This window comes from Monodon monoceros, unplaced genomic scaffold (assembly GCF_005190385.1).
Source record: "Monodon monoceros isolate NGI ecotype Baffin Bay Population unplaced genomic scaffold, NGI_Narwhal_1 Super_Scaffold_20, whole genome shotgun sequence".
In the NCBI taxonomy this organism is placed as follows: domain Eukaryota; kingdom Metazoa; phylum Chordata; class Mammalia; order Artiodactyla; family Monodontidae; genus Monodon; species Monodon monoceros.
Window position 1 is genome coordinate 7,888,428 of NW_021703777.1, and position 22,036 is coordinate 7,910,463.

Genomic DNA, 22,036 nt, shown 5'->3' on the forward strand with positions numbered 1-22,036 from the left:
CGAGCAGAGAGCACAAGCCTGTTTTCCTACTGCCCATCACGGGCATGTCTAGCTTGCACCCAGTTTGCTTCACCTTCCACTGCCCTCCCTGGAGACAGAATAACGAATCTCAATCCCCAGGAGGCTTCTGAGGAGCTCAGGGGAGCAGCGTGATTCCTTACATAGGGAAAGGTCAGACCCCACAGAGGGTTCAGTCACACGTTCCTGACACTGTCAAAAAATTCAGGACATTCACAATTAAAAATATTTTATTTATGTTCATACAAAATACAGCCATGTACAAAAATGTACATAACATATTTTCATTCAGTTTACATTTTAAAAAAGGAACAACTAATTTCAAATACTTCCTGCTTACATGTCATGTAAACATTGTTCTGGGCCCATGTTATTTACTAAAACTGCATCCACTCCCGGAGATTTTCATGATTGTACAGGTGCTTTCAGACTGAGAGCGAGATCTGCCGGATCGATTTCTCAAGCTGCGCACGTGGCCACGACTGGCTGGATTCCAGACAAAATGAGATCCTCTAGAGACATACCTGCACTTTCATAGCAATATGTAGATGTATAGATTTCATTTTAATACACATCTGTGTGTACCTGCAATTGACCTCAGCTTATCCACATACATCTGTTATGAGGGATCACGGTGGAAGAGTGTGGATGCCCCAAGGGCGCGATCTCTACTCTGGAAAGTGGCTGATGCCACGGCGCAGCGGCTGACACGTAGATCACCATCTCTTGGAGCTTGCTGTGTCAGCTGCCCTGTGAAGAAGTGCCAGTATGCACAAGTTCAGTACCTACAGATTTGAACACATGTTTAGCCTATCTTTTGACAAAATGTACCCTTCAGTAGATTTTGAGGGTCAGGTGGGGGAAAAAAAATAACAGAAGGGAATTAATCAAAGAAAAAGCAAGCACACTCCGGCTTCTGCTAAACCCACGGCCTTCCGAGGAAACACTTCTTTAACGTTTTAGCCCAGTTTTGTCCCTCCCTATCGGTTTAACCAAGTGGATACTAGGAAAGAACACCACAGAGGTGCTGACCTGGGTGCAGAAACTACCTCTCCCCACCTCGGGAGAAACCCCCCCCCCCCCCCGAGGATGCAGTGTGTCAGGAAGACCCGTCTTGAAAGCAAAACCAATTTAGACTACAACCAGATTTTCACAAGGCAGTTAAAAGAGATGATGGCGTTCAGCTATAAATATACCATCAAAGGTAGTGAGGTATACAGCCTTAAGAAATATACCCTTAAGAAAGATGGCATCTTCATGATCAGATTAAGAATCTCTTAAAAAATTCATCAACAAACTTTAAATTTCGATTTTCCTTATAAATCTGTGATCAGTTCTGGATACAGGGCTCAATTCTGTCTACTGAGAATTAGGCAGTCCCAGAAGGAACCAACTTAACTGGCACCATGGCTGCCCTTTGATTCTGATAATAAACTTAATAGTCACCTTATAAGGAATTCTAAGCACAAGGCACAACCCTGAGGCACTTGTCCTGGGCTAGAAATGACACACCTGGGAGCAGGCACACCCTATAACAGGCTCTTCTGCCACCACGCAAGTGTTGCATCAGGATGAGAGAAAGCAAAAATCACACTGATGTTGTATATAGAGGCATTGCTGATCCCTGCCTTGCCAATGAATAATAACCTTTTGACTTCAAACCAGCAACAAAAGCCATCTACTTATTAGCTCACAATAAATTATAGCTAGCAATTAAAAAAAATAGTTCTCCAGCCTGAAATGTGATGTGTTCTTTCATGGGACTTTTCCCTGAATCGGAGATCACTGAGATTGTGCAGACTTCCTTCTACCAGCACCAAGACAAACTTCGGCTGTCCTGAAAAACTTCTCAGCGGGCCCTTATCCTAAACCTCGCACATACCTGTCTAAAAAGGAAAACACGAACTCAACGCTTCAAAGATGAAATGCAGTAATGATAACATACTTAATATAAATATCTATTTCAAGGCTTGCTCCAGGCTAAAACACAATAAAGAGCAAATGCTTGGGAAATTACAAGCCTCTGCTATCTCTGATTCTCACAAGCGCACGGCCAAGTTTATTCATGCTTTGCTTCTACTTATCATTGTTATTACATAACCCTTGACATTTATTTTGTTGGCACGTGCTCAAACACACACACATTCCCCACAGAGCAAAGGAAAAACCGCAGTCCGGAGTATTCTGTGTTAAGCCAATTAAGGACACTGCCTCTAGGGCCTTGAGACTCTGGGCTGCAAAAAATGGTTGCTATGGAAACAAATTTACCTCAGCATTTCTGGCAGAGCCAGAACCTATGGACTAACCTGTCTTCAGATAGAATCTCCTGTAAACAGGGCTTCCCTCCCTTAATTTGGGCACCATTCTAGGAAGTATATTATTATAAATTACAAAGGAAAACATGACATTCCATACACATTTTACTATAACTTGGTGTCTTCTTTTATTCAATCATACAAATTTGAATGGGGATTCCTGAATCAATCTTTTACTTAATTTACCTTTGGCAGAAACAAGAGATTTCAAAACATTTAGTAGCTTCTCATTTATATAACTTTTTCTCTTTTAAAGTTCTGTAGCATATTAGTATTTTCAAAACAATACTCTTAGACAGATGTGCTTTGAAAGTTAACTGGTAATGATGTGATTTACATTATAGCTTATGTAAGAGATTACTTAAAAAGGACGAACTAGACATGTATTTCTTTTAAAAAATACAATTTTTGGTCATGTGAATGATTCATGTTCAGATTTCAAAAATAGAAACGTCCTAAAGTGCATCATTTTATTTATAATATAACTCCTTGAAATTATAGCAATCTGCAATGTAAACAGTAAGGCAAAGAATACCAAGCTATATCTATATTGCAGGATTATGTACCGTCTTTAAGTACGTGGATTCAACCAGGGCACTTTCAACATATAGCTCATGCTTTTGGATGATTATTTTTAAGAGCAAATTTAAAGGTATTCTTTTTCCCCTACTCCTGACTTCAACGATTTTCAACCGACAGAGAGCTGCTACTTCACCTCAACAATGGAAAATGCTGCTACAAATCCAATTTGACCAGACAGTTTCTCAAGAACCCATTTTGGAAACTGACAACTGATCAGGAAGGAGTTTTATCCTTGTTGTTATTATTAAAGAAAACAAAATGGTACCCTTTGCTGTCCTGTTCATCCCGCAACATTATCTTCAAAAGGCAGAGCCTGCTGAAACACCTTCTCTTGGCAACCAGCGGCTGGTGGGCAGACACCTGTGCTCAACCTCACAGAGCAGAAACGTGGGCCAGGATGGGCAGGCGGCACCAGGACCCACTTTCCTCAGCGCAAACACAGAAAGTCAAAAAGTAACAACAAATCACAAGATAACATCGGCACACTGGAGAGATGAATGATTTGGTGTCTTCAATTCCCTGGTCCCTCCAAAATGTCTAACCTAGACAGTTTTGTGACACCGTCTTTGAAAAAATTATAATCATCACTGGCTATACACCATTATTTTTTTTCTCTTTATACACGATCTTGAAAACAGTGTGATTTAGATTCTGTCTTAGGCTGAGCTCTCAGGGCTATACTTACCCTTCAGGAGATTTTTAGTGCAGGTTTACTTAAAAAAAACGAAAAAAAAATGAAACCTCTGGTAAGTACTCAGGAGGCTCCTTCTCTCTCACGATCCTCTACACTCAAGCTAAGAATTAAGCAAGACCCTTTTGTTCGGCTAGAGCCAAAACAAAACCAAACCCCAAATAGGCTGCTGGCCTCGCTCAGTGTTTGATGTTAAAATCTGAGGCTAATAAGTGCAGTCAACGTTCAGGAAAGGATTCTCCAGGCTCTTCACCGCTGCCTAATTTAAAAATCAGCACAAATATTAGCTACTTCTCTATCCCCTCTGTCCTCTGCAGATGGTCCAGCCCTAGTCAGGGATCACAGTTCTCTATCAGCTGAGCACGTCGTGAAGAAACACACGGTCAAATAGAGGACTGCACGGCCATTCTGGGCAGACGCGGCTTCCATCCACCTGAGAGCTAAAGGGGAAGCGATTCACACGAGTGGGGAAAGGCGCAGCTCTGTGGAAAGGTCACGAGGATGGTCGAGGCAGCAAATAGGGCTCCAATGCAGGTTCCCACTTGACTGGGTCCAAAGACAGCCCGTGCTCTCTTGGGCACCTGCACAGGATGTGCACAGCAAGTTCGTTCTCCAGAGTGAAGTCCTGAGCTTGTTTTTGTCACAGTCCGACAGAGAACAGGCTGCTTCTCAGTTGTCCAGAGAAGAACAGTGCGTATCCTCTGTAGGTGAGTGTGTCTCAGTGTAGTGATTCGTCGCTGCCAGTTGTCAGCGAAGCTTCCGCTACAGCGTCTGTGTGTGTCTGTGAGCGCTCGGGTGCACGGAGATCTCGACTTTCCCTTACACAACTCCTACATGAGGGCAGGTGGGCTCCTTCCATCTAGGCGGTGTCCAAGGCAGGCAGTGGAAACTGGAGACGATCCCAGTGGCCCAGAGGCAGAAGAGCTACTCTCTTTGTAGGTCCAGCTCCAAGGCTGCCTTCCAGTTTCTGCAGAGCTGCTATCTGCCAGGGGAGGTGGGGGGCACATTCACCCTGCATCCCCAGCCCCCTTGGCTCGGGTAGGGCTGCCTTCTCACACGGACTTGGAATCAGTGTCTCTCTTGCTGATAAGCACCTCCAGGAGCCTCAGTTTTGCCTTGATGTGCTTGTATTCGTTGTATTCTTCAGCCATAGAGGTGCGGTCTTCCTTCTGGACGTTTCTGACGGAAACAAAGGGAAAAGGGGCTGGTGATCATGTGCTGTCTCTTCTAGAGGATACTGTTCCTCAGGTGAAGGATCATCACGTGGAAATGTGCAGTTGATCACCCCATAGAATCAGTGTTGCCAAGCATCACTTGGTATCAAGACTGGAGCTGGGTTTAGACAAGCAGTGAAAGACAGTGTCCCCAGAAGGCACCATGCAACTGAGTTTCAGAGTTAATCTGGCATCTTGAAGAATGATGGGAAAGACTAAGAAATGTAGAAACTTTCTCTCTCTGCTGCTGCTACAAGTCTCCATACACTGAATCCTTTACTTACACTTAGTGCTTTCTCACTTTTATATACTTCACCTAATGAACCATTACATTTCTGATTAGTGACTGGTACACCCGTAATTTACAGGGTTTAAAGAAAATAGTTAATACTCCTACTTACTATAAAAATGTCTTGGGACTCAGCAACTGGATCACAGAATACTAATAAACCTTTATAGTTTACTGAGTAATTTTACATGGATACTTTTTATGTGCACAAGTATTATACTTGAGAGCTGATTATAGGCTGAGCACCGTGCTAAGTACTCTGAATCCATGATCTAATACAACCCGCAGGAGAACCTGACGAAATGCCGCCGTTACCCACATCCTCAACCGGTACTGCCCTGCTTCTCATCTCACTTGGAAACGCACGTCAGACATTCAAATACCAGGCTTCCTTCACTCCTTATTAAAGTGCAAAAATGGGAAATGGGACAGCTTGGGGCTCAGTTAATTTTGCTCAATGAACTGATTTTATTCCTGCTTTGCCTGCCCAAGGAAAGGACTCTGGGTGCTCCCAGGAGACGGCAGGGAAGGGGGGCATCTGACCCTGGCCCCAGACGTGCCTTTGAGGGTCTTCACTTGCCTCATGGACGAAGTGATGGAACCAGATTCTGTGAAATCTGAGGTCCCTGACAGTTCTAAACTTGTACGATGATTACTGATTCCCATCAACTGTATTTTCTTAAAACTTGTGAAGGTTACATAATTACAGGATATCTGTGCATAATGTGACTATAAACAAATGGGAAAAAAAATGAGCAGACAAACCAAAAATATGTTTGGGAAGAAGACTGGAATGAAACACATCAAAACATTAATCCTTTGGTTTGTCTTTGGGTATTATTATCATTTTGGGTATTATTTCTTTTACCTATATCTTCTAAATATCCTACAGTTCATGGAGAAAGAAAAACAAATACTTAGGTATAAAAATTCATAAATCTTGGGCTTCCCTGGTGGCGCAGTGGTTGAGAGTCCGCCTGCCGATGCAGGGGACGCAGGTTCGTGCCCTGGTCCGGGAAGATCCCACGTGCCGCGGAGCGGCTGGGCCCGTGAGCCATGGCCGCTGAGCCTGCGCGTCCGGAGCCTGTGCTCCACAACGGAAAAGGCCACAACAGTGAGAGGCCCGCGTACCGCAAAAAAAAACACAAAACATAAATCTTGAGAAAGTCATTATAGGACGGATCCAAATCAGAGATCCCCCAAATAAATTTATACAATAATTGAAATAAACTGAAATATAGTACATTTTTAATGCCTAAGTTAATCTTTATGGTACTTTTATTTCCCAATACTTTTGAGAAGTATAAAAGGAGACTTAAAGAGAAACTGTATTTACACCGTTTAAATAATTTAGATTAAAACATTTTAAAATGATAAAACTTAACTCCAATGTGAGAGATGGAGCTCTATTCCCTGCTCTAACCTGGTCTCATGCTGTGACTTGAGTCGGACATTCTGTGTGTGGTCACTTGCTAACAGGGGAGACTATCCCTCAGCATAGAGCTCTATGATGATGACTACAGTCTTAAAACTCACTGACGGGGGCTTCCCTGGTGGCGCAGTGGTTAAGAATCTGCCTGCCGATGCAGGGGACATGGGTTTGAGCCCTGGTCCGGGAAGATCCCACATGCCGCGGAGCAGCTAAGCCCGTGCGCCCCAACTACTGAGCCTGCGCTCTAGAGCCTGCGAGCCACAACTACTGAAGCCCGTGCGCCTAGAGCCTGTGCTCCACAACAAGAGAAGCCACCGCAATGAGAAGCCCTCACGCAGCAACGAAGAACCAACGCAGCCAAAAATAAATAAATAAAATTTATAAAAAAAATAAAAAGAATGTTAGGTGATAAAATGTATTTAAAAAAAAAAAAACCTCACTGGTGAAAGGCACTCTATCAGTCAGGAGGGCTTCTTGTTTCTTGTGTATTTCTCATTTGACTTGACAACTCTGCTTTTAAAATGAGCCTACAAACCAGCAAGACCTAGAGTGCCCCTTTCCTTATTTCTCCTTCAAGTTTATTAAGATTAAAAAAACAAAAACAGAAATCTAAACCAGTGCTGCCCACTAGAAACAGCTTTAAGCTGCTCATTTTCGATTAGGACTTGATATGACAGGTGAGTTTTGTAAATGTTAGCTGAATCTGTATCGGTCTTGGATATCATCCAAGGAGCACTTCTTCCTGAAGGGCCACACAAACCTCCCCATTTCCAGTAAGCCTCAAAGGGGCCCTGGGCACAAAACCAAGGGCCAGGTTACAGGAAAGCTGTAGGGTGGCTCCCACATGGGAGGCTTTGCACAGATGTGACACAGAAAAAAGAGGGCTGTGTGTGAGGTGGGGGAGGGGAAGGACAGCACACGCACTTACCTTCCATTTTGTCTGAAAAAATTGTCTTCAAAATCACGAAGTTTCTTTCGAACCCTTTTCTTTTCTTCTCTCATTTCCTGAAGGTGTTCCAAGAGTTCTGGTCTAAGAGGGGCAGAAGTATTTCAAGAAAATTGAGTTAAATCTGAATAGTTGTAAACGTAAGGAATGTGCAACTCGACAGGAGTTGTGGAGAAAGGGAAAAGCATATAAATGCAGGAACTGTGCAAGGAGCTGAGGGTCACCAGAAATGGATGTTTTCCATCCCCTGGAAGCCAAAGCACACTAACGATAGATATGGCTTCTGGGGCTCCTGCGAGGCTCCTGCTACTTATGAATTCCTCAGGCTTCTGAACTCCCATGGTGCTTTGTCATATTTTGCTTAGAAAGAAAGAGATGACATCTGTGCTCGGTATGTGTTAAATGGCGAGCTGTGGTGCACAGAACCACACAATGCCATTACAGAGACCTTGCGACTGTTTAAGCAAGATCTCAGATGCTCCCTCAGATAACACGGGATGAAGCATATAGAAACACTGAGCCAGAAGTTAAACAAACAAGCAAACCCTGTTTTATCCACATAGATGCACCCTAGGCAAGTCACTTACGTTTTGGCAGCCAATTTAAGTACAAAGGCTAAAATAATATTTCAGAAAATTATTTTCATCACAACATTCCAATACCACCACCGAAACAACATACATCGAAGCAGCATGGAGATTTGAAAGTCCGGTATCCTGGCTGCATTTTGATGGCATTTTATCATCCATCGGGGAAATAAAGCCGTCAGTGACATCTTCAAATTGGTCCAGAAAGCAACGTGCACTGAAATCGGTCTTCAGGGTGACGGTGAACTCTGGCTTTGTGCTGCTATCGTCTTCTGAACCCTCCTCTTCTTCCTGGAGATACACAGCAACCCCAATAAAAATTGGGTCACTTTTTCGGGCCCTCTTTCATTACAGGTATCACTTCACGATCACTTAATTATCCAGACCCCATATAGTTTCTTCTATATAGCTACATTTAGCAACACACGTGTACATGATGGATATATTATTGAATATCTATATGTACACAGTAAATAAGACAAACACTAAACACAGCTACTCAATAGGGAAAAAAGCTGTAAAAAAAATTAGTATACAGCACAATTAACAGTTGTCAAGGCCGAGGGTAGGAAGGAACAATTATCACAATTTATACCCTAAATCAGAAGAAGCAAATAAATTTAAACATTCTCAGCTCTGTGACAATACCTAAAAAAAAAATCCACCACCAGAAATCAGTGCTTTAAAGGTTCTATTAGTTATGTGTCTCAGAATTTTTTTAAGCTGTGAAGATTTTTCAGATATTCAACAATACGGGCTTTCTGTTTAAAAGTTGAGATTATGAAATATTTGTGGTTGCTTGATGCACAAAATTTTAGGAAGCTTTTGAGAAGATCAAAACATTTATCTTTCCATGATCAGAATCATAAAACTTATGTTTTTTCAGAGTTTCCAAGGACCACAGCTGTATTTTTCAGCATTCAAGATTCTAAGAAAAGTGTGATATTCTCTGTCTTGATAAAAATGCAATTAGAAAAATGAGGTCAACTTAGTTTTCTAAGAGAATGTCTTAGTGCCAATTTAAAGCTATGTGATTCTAAGAAATGATATCAGAGTCTGAAAGAAAGATTTTTTTTTTTTTTTTTTTTTTTGCGGTACGCGGGCCTCTCACTGTTGTGGCCTCTCGCGCTGTGGAGCACAGGGTCCGGACACACAGGCCCAGCGGCCATGGCTCACGGGCCCAGCCGCTCCGCAGCACGTGGGATCCTCCCGGACCGGGGCACGAACCCGCGTCGCCTGCATCGGCAGGCGGACTCCCAACCACTGCACCACCAGGGAGGCCCAAAGAAAGAGTTTTTAAAAAGTAATTTACTGCCAAAATGTACAGTCAGACCAGAAAAGAATATCCTAATATCTTGAGAAATTAAAAAATTGGTTAGGCGTTCAGCTACATGAACAACAGGATTATAACATCAGTTGTTAGCTCAACCAAGTGGCTTCAGGGCCACTGCAGCCAATGGCTCTCAGGAGGCAGGAGGAACCCCTGCTCACAGGTAAAGTACAGGATTCAAACTGTCTGTGGTAGATTTTCTTACCATAAAGTGTGGTATGTTTATAATGGTGCCTCTGAAGAGAAAAAATGTGAATAAAGAAACAAACAAATAGGCAAAACAAAAGGACTAGTACATAACTACAATGAAACTACTGTTACAAAGGCATGGAGGTAAGTTGGCAAAAAACTAGGTGACCTTTCCAGATTCTTTTTGCTGGGACTTCACATCTTCAATCTCTTTTCTTGATCCATGGAAGTAAAAGCTTCATTATTAATTTTTAAAAAATTAAAACCACTTTTAAATTCACAGAGGAAAAGTGGCTTTTAAATCAATAGTTTAAAAGTTTCTCTTTTTTATAAGATGAAGTGGCAAGTCCCATCTACATCATTTACATAAGAATTGAGATAAGGCGTGTTGAGTACCTGAGCAGGTACACCGGGCACACAGGCAGAGCTACTCAGCCTCTGCCCACCTCCCCTTCCTGGATGAGGAGACCAGGTGGGACCACCTGACTATAAACTCCATGGAAGAGGGATGGATTTGGGCCTCTCTGTTCACTGCTGTTCCCAGAGCTCAGCCAATGCCTGCCTATATTAGGTGTTCAATAAATGTCTCTTAGTCCAGTAATTCAGCTTTAAAAGAGAAATACAAATGACTATTAGGAGGTTATTAAAGCCCGAGATACCAAGAAATGAAGTTAGGGGTCTAAGCCTTATCAATTATATCCCAAGGTCCTGAGAGAACTTCAGAACGGGAGACTGTGTCTTGCACATCCTGAGAACTCAGTGTTTTTTGAAGACGAAGCTACACAAAGCTATTCTCAGTAAGCTGTGAAAAACATAGGGAAAAAGAAACAGCAAAACAGATCTTCAGATTGTAAGACCATCAGGTCGTTGTGGATACTGAGTAGCTTCTAGAAGGGACCAGTGTCCAGATAACATATGAGCAACTGAAAAGGAATCAGGGATCAACAGTGACCAGCACTGGCTTCTTGTACACAAATCAGAAAAACTAACCATTTTCCTCTTTTGTGATAGGATTGGGATAATATCTGGATTTCAATAAAGAACGAGGCAGGCTGATTTGTGTGAACATTTATGCAGAGTGCGGCTGCAGTGCTGAGGTGAATCTGCAGGGGAGCCTCTGGCAGGCTCTTTACCTGCCCCATCCTTACTCAATATCTAGCAGTCACTTGGATAAGGCGCCAAAGATATTCACAAAATGCGTAGATAACACAGTGGGTAGGGATATCTGGGTGTGCTGGAATATAAAGTCTAGATGTAATCTATTTCATAAGGCTAGCACAGAAGTATGAAAAGTAACAAACTGGAAAAATTCAAGGTCCTATAATTAGATTAGAAAAAAAAAGTGGACACACAGACACTAAGCAATCCTTGGAAAAGGAAGCTGGGGGTTGCATAAATCAACAGTTAGGCAGGGCGACAAGCCGTGGTTCTCAGCTGGGGGCAGGTTTGCCCCCTAGGGGACCTTTGGCAATGTCTGAAGGCATTTTTGGTCGTCACACTGGGGAGGGATGGAGGCCAGTGGGTGGAGGCCAGTCCTCCACAACAAAGAGTTACCTGGCCCAAATGTCTGCAGTGCTGAGGCTGAGACATCCTGCCTTAGAAAGACTAAGAGGAACTTACAGCACATTGACAGTCACGTAGGCACAGACTCCGAGAACTGAAGGGCCTCGGTCATCTAGAGCAAGGTCACGACTAGTCCTCGGTCCACTGTCGGGCTGGTTAAACCACATCTAGAATAACGTTCAGTTCTGGGTATCAGTTTTTAAGAGGGATATAGAGAGGCTGGTGTAGAGCGCAGAGCCACTGCACTGCTGGACAGTCCGGAGCCCATATCACATGAGAAAAGCGTAAGAGGAACCTGGAGAAAAAATGTTCACAGGGTGTGGGTGGCAGTGGGCAGGGCAGGTGACTGTAAATACGCAAAGTGCTCTCAGGGAGAAAGCAGTATGCTCAGTCCATGCTGCTCCAGAGGCAAAACTAGGCCTGTAAGTAGAAAGTCATACAATCATAACTGTGAATACTATAAGCTAATTATTTCATTAATTATATTTCATAGTTATTAAGCTTATACATTCTAAAATTATATAATTACTATATTGTTTTAGATAATCTTTCAAACGATAAGCTATAAAACTAATAACATAAATTTTTAGCTCTTGTAGATGCGTAGCCCGTGTAACGAGCGACCTTACTCTCTTCATTGCTGTAGACGTCTCAAGTTTGAGGGTGGAATAACTTCTTAGGGACGGTGTCTCTATTTTGTCAGAGAAGTTTTAGAGGAAACTCTTACGTTGGATCAGAGAACGGACTAGATGATCTGTAGGATTTGGGGGGCTGGAAGTTCTAGGGCTTCAGAACTTGAGCTGGCTCTCTTTCACACACAGCTGGTGTCTTCCCAGAAGCATTAAAAATCAGGGATGGTTTTCAAAGAAACCATTTAGCTACAATCTTCTTATTCTGCGCACACACCAGATTCTAAATTCTAACCAGATTTCTGAATACATGCTGATAAACCTGGCCAACTGGGACAAAATGAACGAAAAGACAACACCATTTGTGAGAGCAATGTAATAATTGCAAAATTATCTGAAATTCTGACCATCGTGAGGGCCAGTGGCCAAAACATAATTGTGAAAAAAATAAACTAAGCTAAAGGATAAGATTTGGAGGAACAACTTTTAAAAAGAGCATCCTTCCTGTATCTTCCATTCGTTTCATGAGGCAATTATCAAGTGTCATATTTCGGATGTGTTTAAGAACACATTTTTATCTAGGAATAGTTTTAGCGCACGCTTCTAAGAGAAATATGCTAATTTTCATGCACACGCTTGCCCAGATTTCTTCAATTACGGTGTTTTAATTCTTGTGTGAAATTACCAGCTAGATAAAATTTGTCTCCTCTGATCAACATCGAGTCTTATTGTAAGAAAATGGCTCTAATTTTGAAGATACGGTGTAGCATATTTGCCTAAATTGCACATCTACAGCATTTTTACAAAACAGGTTCTGTTTAAACAATATGAATAGTGAGCACGATCACTGCCTAACACCTTAAAGTGAGGTCTATGAAGTAGTTAAGACCCTTGGGAGGTAAGAAAAGGAAGAGAGTGAAGAGAAGAGAAGGCTTTGTAGCTTCCGGTTCCTTACCTCTGTTACAGTGGAGACAATCAGGCAAGAAAATGGAGCAGTTCTCAACTGGTGTCCCTCCGTGGGAACGAGGCCCCCATATTTTGAAATAATCGTTCCTAGCTACAGTAAATAAACGACACCCCAGGCTTGGGGTTGCCACAGGAATATGACAAGTGAAACTCTTAACACTCACTTCCACGTGGGGTTTTACTCCCGCTTCTGACTTAACTGCTAAATAACAATCATCAATTTTTTAAAAAGATTGACTTTGATTTTTCATTTCTAGAGCCCTGTACAAGGCAGTCAGTGTGTTCAGTTGTCCAGAAATAAAAATATGAAAGAGGCTGATTGATCCTAGAGCCCTGTACAAGGCAGTCAGTGTGTTCAGTTGTCCAGAAATAAAAATATGAAAGAGGCTGATTGATCCTAGTCTAGGCCAGTTAGGTCCCTACAGATCTATGGGCACAGATGGTTCCTCCCATTTCAGCAAAAGTAGCCACCAAGGACAAGGATTATCTGTACAAAATCCATGATTACTACTGGTGGAAAAAACCAGAGCGCACGTTCTAGTGACTGCTGGCCACGGCACTACATTCACAGATCAAGAACAGATTATAAAATTAGCACCAAGGACTAAATGTGCCAGGGGGAAGGCGAGAGGAAAGGAGAGTGGATGAAACTGTACCCACATATCTGTCAAAGACAACTAAGATATTTGTCTATAAAATGATAATTTTTTGTGTGTGCTACGTACACTGCCTTCGTGAATTTTGGTTTCGCTATAAACTTAGTAAATGAGATTTTTTTTTTTAAGTTACCCAATGAGTTAATTTAACAAAATTTTGGAGTACAGAACATCCATTCCTCAAATGGGGGGAAAGAAACAAAACAAAAAACATTTTGAAAACAAAACAAAAATCCCTGCAAGCAAAGTAAAAACCAACCAAACAACGACAAACAAAACAAAACACAACACAACAGCGAGGGAAAGAAATGAAACTAAGGAGATCAGCCGGTCTGTAACAAATAAACAGCCGGTCTATAACAAACAAAAGAGGACTGCTCCAAGTTGGTTAGAAGCAGCTACTGACTTTTTTTTCTAAATTTATTTAGTTCTATTTTATTTATTTATTTTTAACATCTTTACTGGAGTATAATTGCTTTATAACGGTGTGCTAGTTTCTGCTGTATAACAAGTGAATCAGCTATACATGTACATATCTCCCCATATCTCCTCCCTCTTGTGTCTCCCTCCCTCCCACCCTCCCTATCCCACCCCTCTAGGGGGTCACAAAGCTCCGAGCTGATCTCCCTGTGCTATGTGGCTGCTACTGATTTTTAGGGATGGCTGCAGGAAGCCATCACCAAAGGGCCCGATCACAGCGGCTTTCCATCCACAGGAGGGAGAGAGGGAGAGAGGGAGGGAGGGAGGGAGGGAGGGAGGGAGAGGCACTGCTGCGGATGTAGCAAGCGGTTAGCAGCTGGGGGTCTTCACCTTTATCTCCTTGAAGAAGGAAGCAGTTTCGCCCTCGATAATTGGCTGCAGCAAAGGGCTTCTCCGCTTGCTGGAAGGGGAACCCTGCGACAGGCGTTAATAGGCAGGTTACACGGAGAACTTCTTTCCCCATCCCCCTCTGATTCACAAGTATTTACTTCTGCCTTTTAACTGCAGACTCGAACCCCTCCCCGCCAAGAAGTCTCAGGAAAACCAGACACAACTGAAGCTCTTGTCCAAGTTGCTGCTTCACTTCGGAGCTCTCCCCGACCCCCACCCACAGAGGCCACATGAAAGCAAGGACGGCACACGAGTATGTTAACCACACACGCAGAAAAAGCCTGAGGAGCACCTGCCTCCCGCCTTTCCTCCTAGTCACCGTAACTTCCAGAACAACTAACGATAACGTAAGCTCATCAGGCAATGCACAGGTTATCAGCAGGGGCTATACAGTCACCCCACTGAGGGACACTAAGGACCCCTGACTGGGGAATGAAAAGGACTTCTTAGATTGAATCCTTTTGTTGCTTAGGTTACTGATTTATTCTGTAGAAAACATCTAGAAAGGTAGCTTTCTTCAAACACACCTGCCTGAGGTCTCTGGACCCTGCCCCATGAAATATGAACAAACATACTGTTAAAAGACATAAAGACTGCATCTTGGGCCTAGAAATAAACAGGGAGATTTAAAGGAGGAATAGAAGAGCAGCAGCTGAGAAGAACACGCATTTCAGCAACAACACAAAAGCGAGGCCGCGCCCACTTACTACAAAGCCTGCAGGCCAGCAGAGGAACCCTCAGGATCCCCGATGTGGGCGCTACAACAGAGGCAAAGGGTCCCCACGAGATGGACAGGGCAGAAACACTGCCCTCGCAGCAGGGCTGGGATCGGGGGTGGGGCAGGCTGGCCAGCGCCCGAAAAGGGTTTCCTCGAGCTGAGGGCCAGTCGCTGTTCCCTACTCCTGACAAAGTCCCAATTCAGAGGCCCAAAGCAGTGAAGTCCAAGGGCGGTGGCCACTGAGCGCAGTTCACAGTCGTTAGCTGCCCTCCCTTTTCTTCCACCTCACACTTCCCTACATCCTCCAAAAAGAGGAGGGTTCCTCTCCTGAGTGCCTTAGAAGCTCTCTCCCTGGATTTGATTCCAGCAGGGCTGACCCATCTCTTGGAGGTGGCGAGAAGACTATTAACAGAGGCCGATAAGACTCTTTGTAGCGGGGCCCTGGCGAGGGCACAGCCCCGTCCTCTCGGTGCTCCGTCTCTGAGGAAAGCATGGGAAAGCTGGCCCAGCACGTGTCAGATGGATGCATACGGCCAAAGCATATCCCCAAGAGGGAAAACAAATTTCTGTCGGCCTCAGATTTGCTCATTTTTGGCAAACGTAGCCTCAGAAGTCTTTGATAAATTATTCATCCCTCAAGCTTAGGGGCCATGGATATTAATGGCAGGTTCAACTATGAGAGACTATTCTTTCATGAGAAGGCAAGTTGGGGCCCAAGTAATATAGCCAGGGCCCACTGGGCCAGGTAACTGACAACCGGGCCGCAGTGTACTCACAATGATGGGGACGGTGCTGGCTCGCGACAGGATCTGTTTGACCAGGCGGTACCTGTCGTACAACGGCTTCATAACCTGCCGCTCATTCTTGCTCACCTGAAATGCAAGAACAGAAGAGCTGAAAAGCCTGCTCCTGGTGGCCAGGCTGGCCAAGCACGCTCCGGGCCGAGAGAAAGTACAGGTGACGCAACTGAAGACTCACCAGTCTTGCAAAATTTACTAGACTGATAACATGAATCAGTGAATATTTAAAATACCTACTTCAGCTGCAGATCACTGGAAATCACTCCCTCAGCAGTACTGCTTTTCTTCCATCAAAACTATGATCACTATTAATTATTAGTTCCCTATGTAAAACTCTTGAAGGTTGAGAGTTCCCAGACGATTCACTATTTTCTAGGTCCAGGGAAGAAGAAAGCATGGGTTTCTATTATACTACTTACCATGCAGGTCTGTAATCATTTAAAAAAAAATATGTGTTTCTTGGGCTTCCCTGGTGGCACAGTGGTTGAGAGTCCGCCTGCCGATGCAGGGGACGCGGGTTCGTGCCCCGGTCCGGGAAGATCCCACATGCCGCGGAGCGGCTGGGCCCGTGAGCCATGGCCGCTGAGCCTGCGCGTCCGGAGCCTGTGCTCCGCGACGGGAGAGGCCGCAACAGTGAGAGGCCCGCATACCACAAAAAAACAAAAAACGAAAAACAAAATGTCTTTCTACCCCCTGGAATTGTTGTGTTTTTAGGGACAAATTCTGGCAAACAGTAGGTATTCAAGGAACATATGCCCATAGAATACATGGACTGATTCATCTCTGTGGCCCTAAAATCTGGCACAGGGCTCAAAAATGTTTACAGGACTGACTCTACAGGCAGTGGGGAGAAATCAAGCTCAAACACCTGGCATAGTATTTGAAGCCCTTCATTACCTGCTGCTTCTCATCATCATTCTCATAACTCAAGCTCCAGAGAGAAACTAGTTTGTGCCACACCTCCTTGTCTAGTTCCCTCTGTCCTGGAATGGCCTCCTCACTGCTCTTTGGTTTGGCAAATTCCAGATCAAGAGCCAGCTCCCACTCCTGGGCAGGCTTTTTCCGACATGCCCCTCTCTGGGAGATCTGCTCATCCTCCCCTGCGTGTCACCTACCGCAGCCTATGCGTGCCTTGTAATTCACATATGCTTTGCTATAGACAGAACATTCGTGTCCACTCACTCCCCCGTCCCCACTCCAAATGCATACGTTGAAAAGGAATCCCCGAGGTGACGGTATTTGGAAGTGGGGCCTTTGGGAGGCAATTAGGTCATGAGGATGGAGCCCTCATGAATGGGATTAGTGCCCTTATAAAAGAGACCCCAGAGAGATCCCTCACTCCTCCTGCCATGAGACGACAGTGAAAAGATAGCTGTCCATGAACTGGGAAGTCGGCCCTCACTAAACACCAGCACCTTAATCCTGGACTTCCAGCCTCCAGGACTGTAAATTTCTATCTTTTATAAGCCATCCAGTCTACGGTATTATAGCAGTCCTAACGGATGATATATTTTTATACTCTATAGTAACTATTTGTTGACACGTCTGTCTTCTCTTTAGACTATAAGCCCCTTGGCACCAGGAGTTTGTGTTTTTGTACCCCGGTAACTATTTCAGTGCCTGACATGATAAAAGTATTCCATAAATATCTGTAAAATGAGTGAATGAATATTTCAAATATAAATAGGTATGCCAAATTCATAAATATGCATTTGTTTACTTAAATGGAGTAAGAGATAAAGTATCTTTGTTTCAAGTTTGCTGTTGGTCTTCTGCATTTTATTTCTACTGTACACATAAGGCAAGGGTTACAGAGGTAAGGAAGGGCAAACAGTATTCGCTTTGACCATTTCTCTTATGGGCCTTTTGGGCCTTCAGCTTTGAAGACAGGTCTACATTATGCATGAATTGATTATCCTTTGCTGCCTTTTTTATTTGCCTTTCCCAAAGTGATCAACAATAAGTGAACTTTGGATAAACTTGTTAGAATACTGCCATTATGCAAAGACATCTTGAGGATTTATCTTCTGTCATCAGCAGTAACAATAATCACTTCTTTCTATCTCTTCCTGTTACCAAAATATCAAGAGGTGGCATTTTCTTGCTTTTACTATCTACCATATAGGAAGGAGTTTTAAATTTGGTATTTCATAAAAGATGAGTGTCAGAACTGGAAGGGAACACAGGAATTATTTCATACAAAAAAAGAGTGAGGCTAGAACCACAGGCATCACTACTACATACCTACCACAATGGCTGACATGAAAGACAGACCGTGTCAAGTGTTGGAAAGAATGCTGAGAAACTGGAATTCTCTCTCAGTGCTGGCAAGGGTGGAACACTTTGGAAAACTATTTGGCAGTATCTCCTAAAGCTAAACATATGACTCATCAATTCCGCTCTTAAGTACACAGCAAACAAGTGTGGTCTTAAGTTCAACAAAAGACATTCATAAGAATGTTCATAACAGCACTATTTATAAGAACCCCAAACTGGAAACCATCCATATGCTCAAGAGTAGAACAAATAAGTTCCAAAATTGAATACTACACAGCCACGAACATGAATGGACACAACTATATGCAACATCATGGATTAACCTCCCAGAAATAAAGCCAAGGAAAACAAGCCAGACACCTGAGAATACATACTGTAAAGTTCTAATTATACAAAGTTCAAAAATAAGCAAATCAAATGTATAACGTTAGAAGTCAAGAGAATGGCTCTTGTGGGTGGGGTGGAAGGTCATGGTATTGACTGGAAGGGGACATGAGAAGGGCTTCCAGAGGGCAGGCCACATTTCTTGATCAGGATGTTGGTTACGTGGATTTGTCTACTTTGTGAAAACTCATCAACATATATATTTATAATTCAGGCTCTTTTCTGTATTCATGTTATACTTCAACAGAAGCTCACCAGTAGCCACAAATAAGTGTGAGGAATAGAAATAAATGACTTGTACAACCACACAGGTAAAACGACAAAATTTAGTACTGGAACACATGAAATGACTTTTTGTTTTTACTACAAGGTGTATTCATTAAATGTATTGCAGATGAGATTAAGGCACATCCTAATTTTCAACCCATGACAAATATTATGTAAGATGTAAGATTATGTAGATAAAAGGCCATGTCTTCTGGTCACAGGTGTTTAGTGACCAAAAGACGTGCGAAAAATAAGAGTAATAAGGAGCCAACAATTCCCCACTGCAGACTAGCATCCTATTCCTACATCTGACCGTACAACAAAATGGGTTTGAACTACACGGGTTCACTTACACGCGGACTTATTTTCAATAGTAAATACTACATTACTACACCGTCTACTACATGGTTGCATCCATGGATTCGGAGCCTCAGATATGGTGGAACCATGGATACAGAGGGCCGGCTCTAAGTTATACTGAGATTTTCGACTATGCTGAGGGTTGAACAATGCCTAACTCCCGAATTATTCAAGGGTCAACTGTAGAGACACCTTTGGATTGTAAAAGGAGACTTTGGATTTTGGAAGGAGACTTAATGCTAAAATCAGCCAGACATGGCAGATGTGACAGAATCAATTTCCTTTCTAACTCTTTGTTCGAAAACCTAATTTTCTAGTTAGAGTAGATGAAGAGGATAAGCTGGCTTATATGTGGCTTGTAACACTGATATTTAGATTTTCTATGAATTGCTCATTTTAAAAACGAATGACCCTCAGAACTAATCACCTGTGAGAGACCTGATGAGATCCAGTGTTTGACTATGGAGAGTCAAAGCTCATCATGATTTTACCGAAGTTAATGCTGGCATGTGATGGAAGTATCTAAACACCAAAAATATCCATGATGTTTAGGTCTGAGGTGATGGAAAGAATACTACTTGATGTACACCAGGATTATTTCCATGATAAATGTCTGAAGCCAAAGGCTTGGTGATACCAAAGGTCAATACAACTTTCACCCTTCATAAAGCCACATCTTATGTAATTATCACTGCTGGAAATGTGAGCAGGGCCAAAATCTAACCAAGAGTTAGAAAAACAAAGCAGCACCTTGGTTAAACTGTTAAAAAAAGGGCCGCTGATATTAAGTCGACCAGGGACAAACTGTTCGGAAGTTTGACATCTCTTATTCTCGGGTCACCAGCTGCTCAGGGATTCCACTCCTAACCAAGAATAGCCCTTTGAATGAGCCAGTGAGGTTGAGTCTTGGTTTCTTGACTGGTAAACTTCAGAATTCAAATTAGAAAATCGTTATGATCCATAATTGCTTAAAAATGACTTTAGGCCAAGCTTATAGTATATTGTGTTTTCGACATACTTTCCCTCTTCTTTTTTTTTTTTTTGCGGTACACGGGCTTCTCACTGTTGTGGCCTCTCCCATCGCGGAGCACAGTCTCCGGGCGCGCAGGCTCAGCGGCCATGGCTCACGGGCCCAGCGCTCCCCGGCATGTGGGATTTTCCCGGACCGGGGCACGAACCCGTGTCCCCTGCATCGGCAGGCGGACTCTCAACCACTGCCCCACCAGGGAAGCCCCTCCCTCTTCTTGCTTCAAGCATTTAAATTTTCATTTAAGTGGCAGCTCTGAGTGGCTTTCAATGTGCGGAAATAGGGTTAAGCCTAAGATACACGTTTACACCCAAATCAAGACAGCATGAACATCTAGCTATGAAGATCTAATGGGTGAAGGCAGCACCTTCCACTCAACCTTTGCTTTTGATGGAAAGAAATCTCCACCTACTGGTCTCTTGCTATCCTATTTGGTTTGCTCTATAAGTCTCAGAAAAATATATCAAATCTCCTTAGTAAAACAAAAAATGGTCTGAATCTGTGTGTGGAGGGGTGTCTCTGAGTCATAAAACCGCTAGTGGGAGAAGACAGATGAGATGCGTTCTTACAATGGCCGCATTCTTGGCCCTTTGATTGGGAAAACGGTGACCCTCCCTTCTTTACTATCAGGTAACAATGCTAGGCTGACTGGGCAAAGATCAGATCAAATAATCCCGAACAGCACATAAACAAATGATAGTATTTATATGTGGCTTTAGAATTTGCATTTAAATTTGAACATGGTGCGTTTAGGGTCCTGTTAGTTCCCCGGTTTTTTAAACAAAAGATTAAAATATATCAACGAGAACCCAGAAGCTGTGAGCAAGCCACCCAGTCTCTCCCCTCCACCACCATCGGGGTCCGTAAACAAGGTAACACAGGCTGCAGCTGTCTGTTGGACTTCTGTGACGTGGTCTTCAGATGAGACCCTCAAATGTTGAAAAGGACACACTTCAATAATAACTCATAGGGAGTTATGTGCCAGTGTGTAGATGAGCGTGTTTTTGTTTCCCTTACATGTGTCGGTCTGTCTGGAGGGTGTCCCGTTAGAGCAAACAGCCTTGTTAGGACATGTACAGAAGCAGCACACGTGGCCTGTGATTTTGACTGTTAGTGTCCTTTTATATCAGGGTCTGTAGACGCAGCAAAAAACCATGAGGCTCTAAGCATCGGGGTTTGGAACCCCTGCCCTCACAGATCTGAGAGCCTAGTGCACTATTCTCGGGGTTTGGAACCCCTGCCCTCACAGATCTGAGAGCCTAGTGCACTATTCTCGAAGTTTCTTCATCTAAAAGAGCATATTTCGGATGAAAAGACTCTCTCCATTACAAAGCTATGGCTGAGACTGGAAAAGAGATCTATGCATTTTGGCGGTATAAAAATCCATCTGTGAACATAAACTTCATGCTTCCTTACACCTGCTCTTAAGAACGTGTCTTGCTGGGTTCTTGACAACATTCTTAACAGGAGGTTACTAAGAGTCACTGACTAGGCGATCTGATTACGAGTTCCCTAAGGAATAGAGCAGAAGCTGTCATGCCGCTCTCTCCCCCAGGACTAACAACAAACGTTCAATAATGTTTTAGCTCTGGAAGTGTATGTATTTTTCGTATTTATAAGTCCAGGGTCCGTGGCAACATCACAGATCTAAGAATGAAAAGTTCACTCTTTGATTTTCAGACTGGCCAGATATCAAGTGAACTCTGCTTTTCCTGAGGAGGCTGGAGTATCATGTTCCAGAGACAGGCAGAAAGCCCGACTCAGGAACAGGAATCAATGACACTTGAACTTCCTAGAGCATTTCTCCCCTGCCCTGTGAGATGCTAGAATTCAGATCCCAGAAGTGTGCTTCCTTCATCTAAAAGAATGATGGGGGCTTCCCTGGTGGCGCAGTGGTTGAGAGTCCGCCTGCCGATGCAGGGGACA

General features: G+C 43.4%; 1 protein-coding gene across 5 annotated transcripts in view; it reads right to left on the reverse strand.

Moving 5' to 3' along the window:
- Positions 1 to 238: 238 nt before the first annotated feature.
- The window catches only part of FAM13A (family with sequence similarity 13 member A), a 357,629-nt gene continuing 335,831 nt past the window's right edge, over positions 239 to 22,036 (reverse strand). For 3 of the 5 annotated variants that reach the window (XM_029235387.1, XM_029235386.1, XM_029235389.1), the window contains 5 exons: positions 15,772 to 15,867; positions 14,218 to 14,301; positions 8,169 to 8,365; positions 7,470 to 7,571; positions 239 to 4,785 (listed from right to left, as the gene is read on the reverse strand). In XM_029235387.1, the coding sequence (XP_029091220.1) occupies positions 4,659 to 4,785; positions 7,470 to 7,571; positions 8,169 to 8,365; positions 14,218 to 14,301; positions 15,772 to 15,867 (606 nt within the window). In that variant the 3' untranslated portion in view covers positions 239 to 4,658. The remainder of the gene's footprint in view (positions 4,786 to 7,469; positions 7,572 to 8,168; positions 8,366 to 14,217; positions 14,302 to 15,771; positions 15,868 to 22,036) is intronic. The other 2 variants (XR_003795603.1, XM_029235388.1) reach the window with 2 other exon arrangements.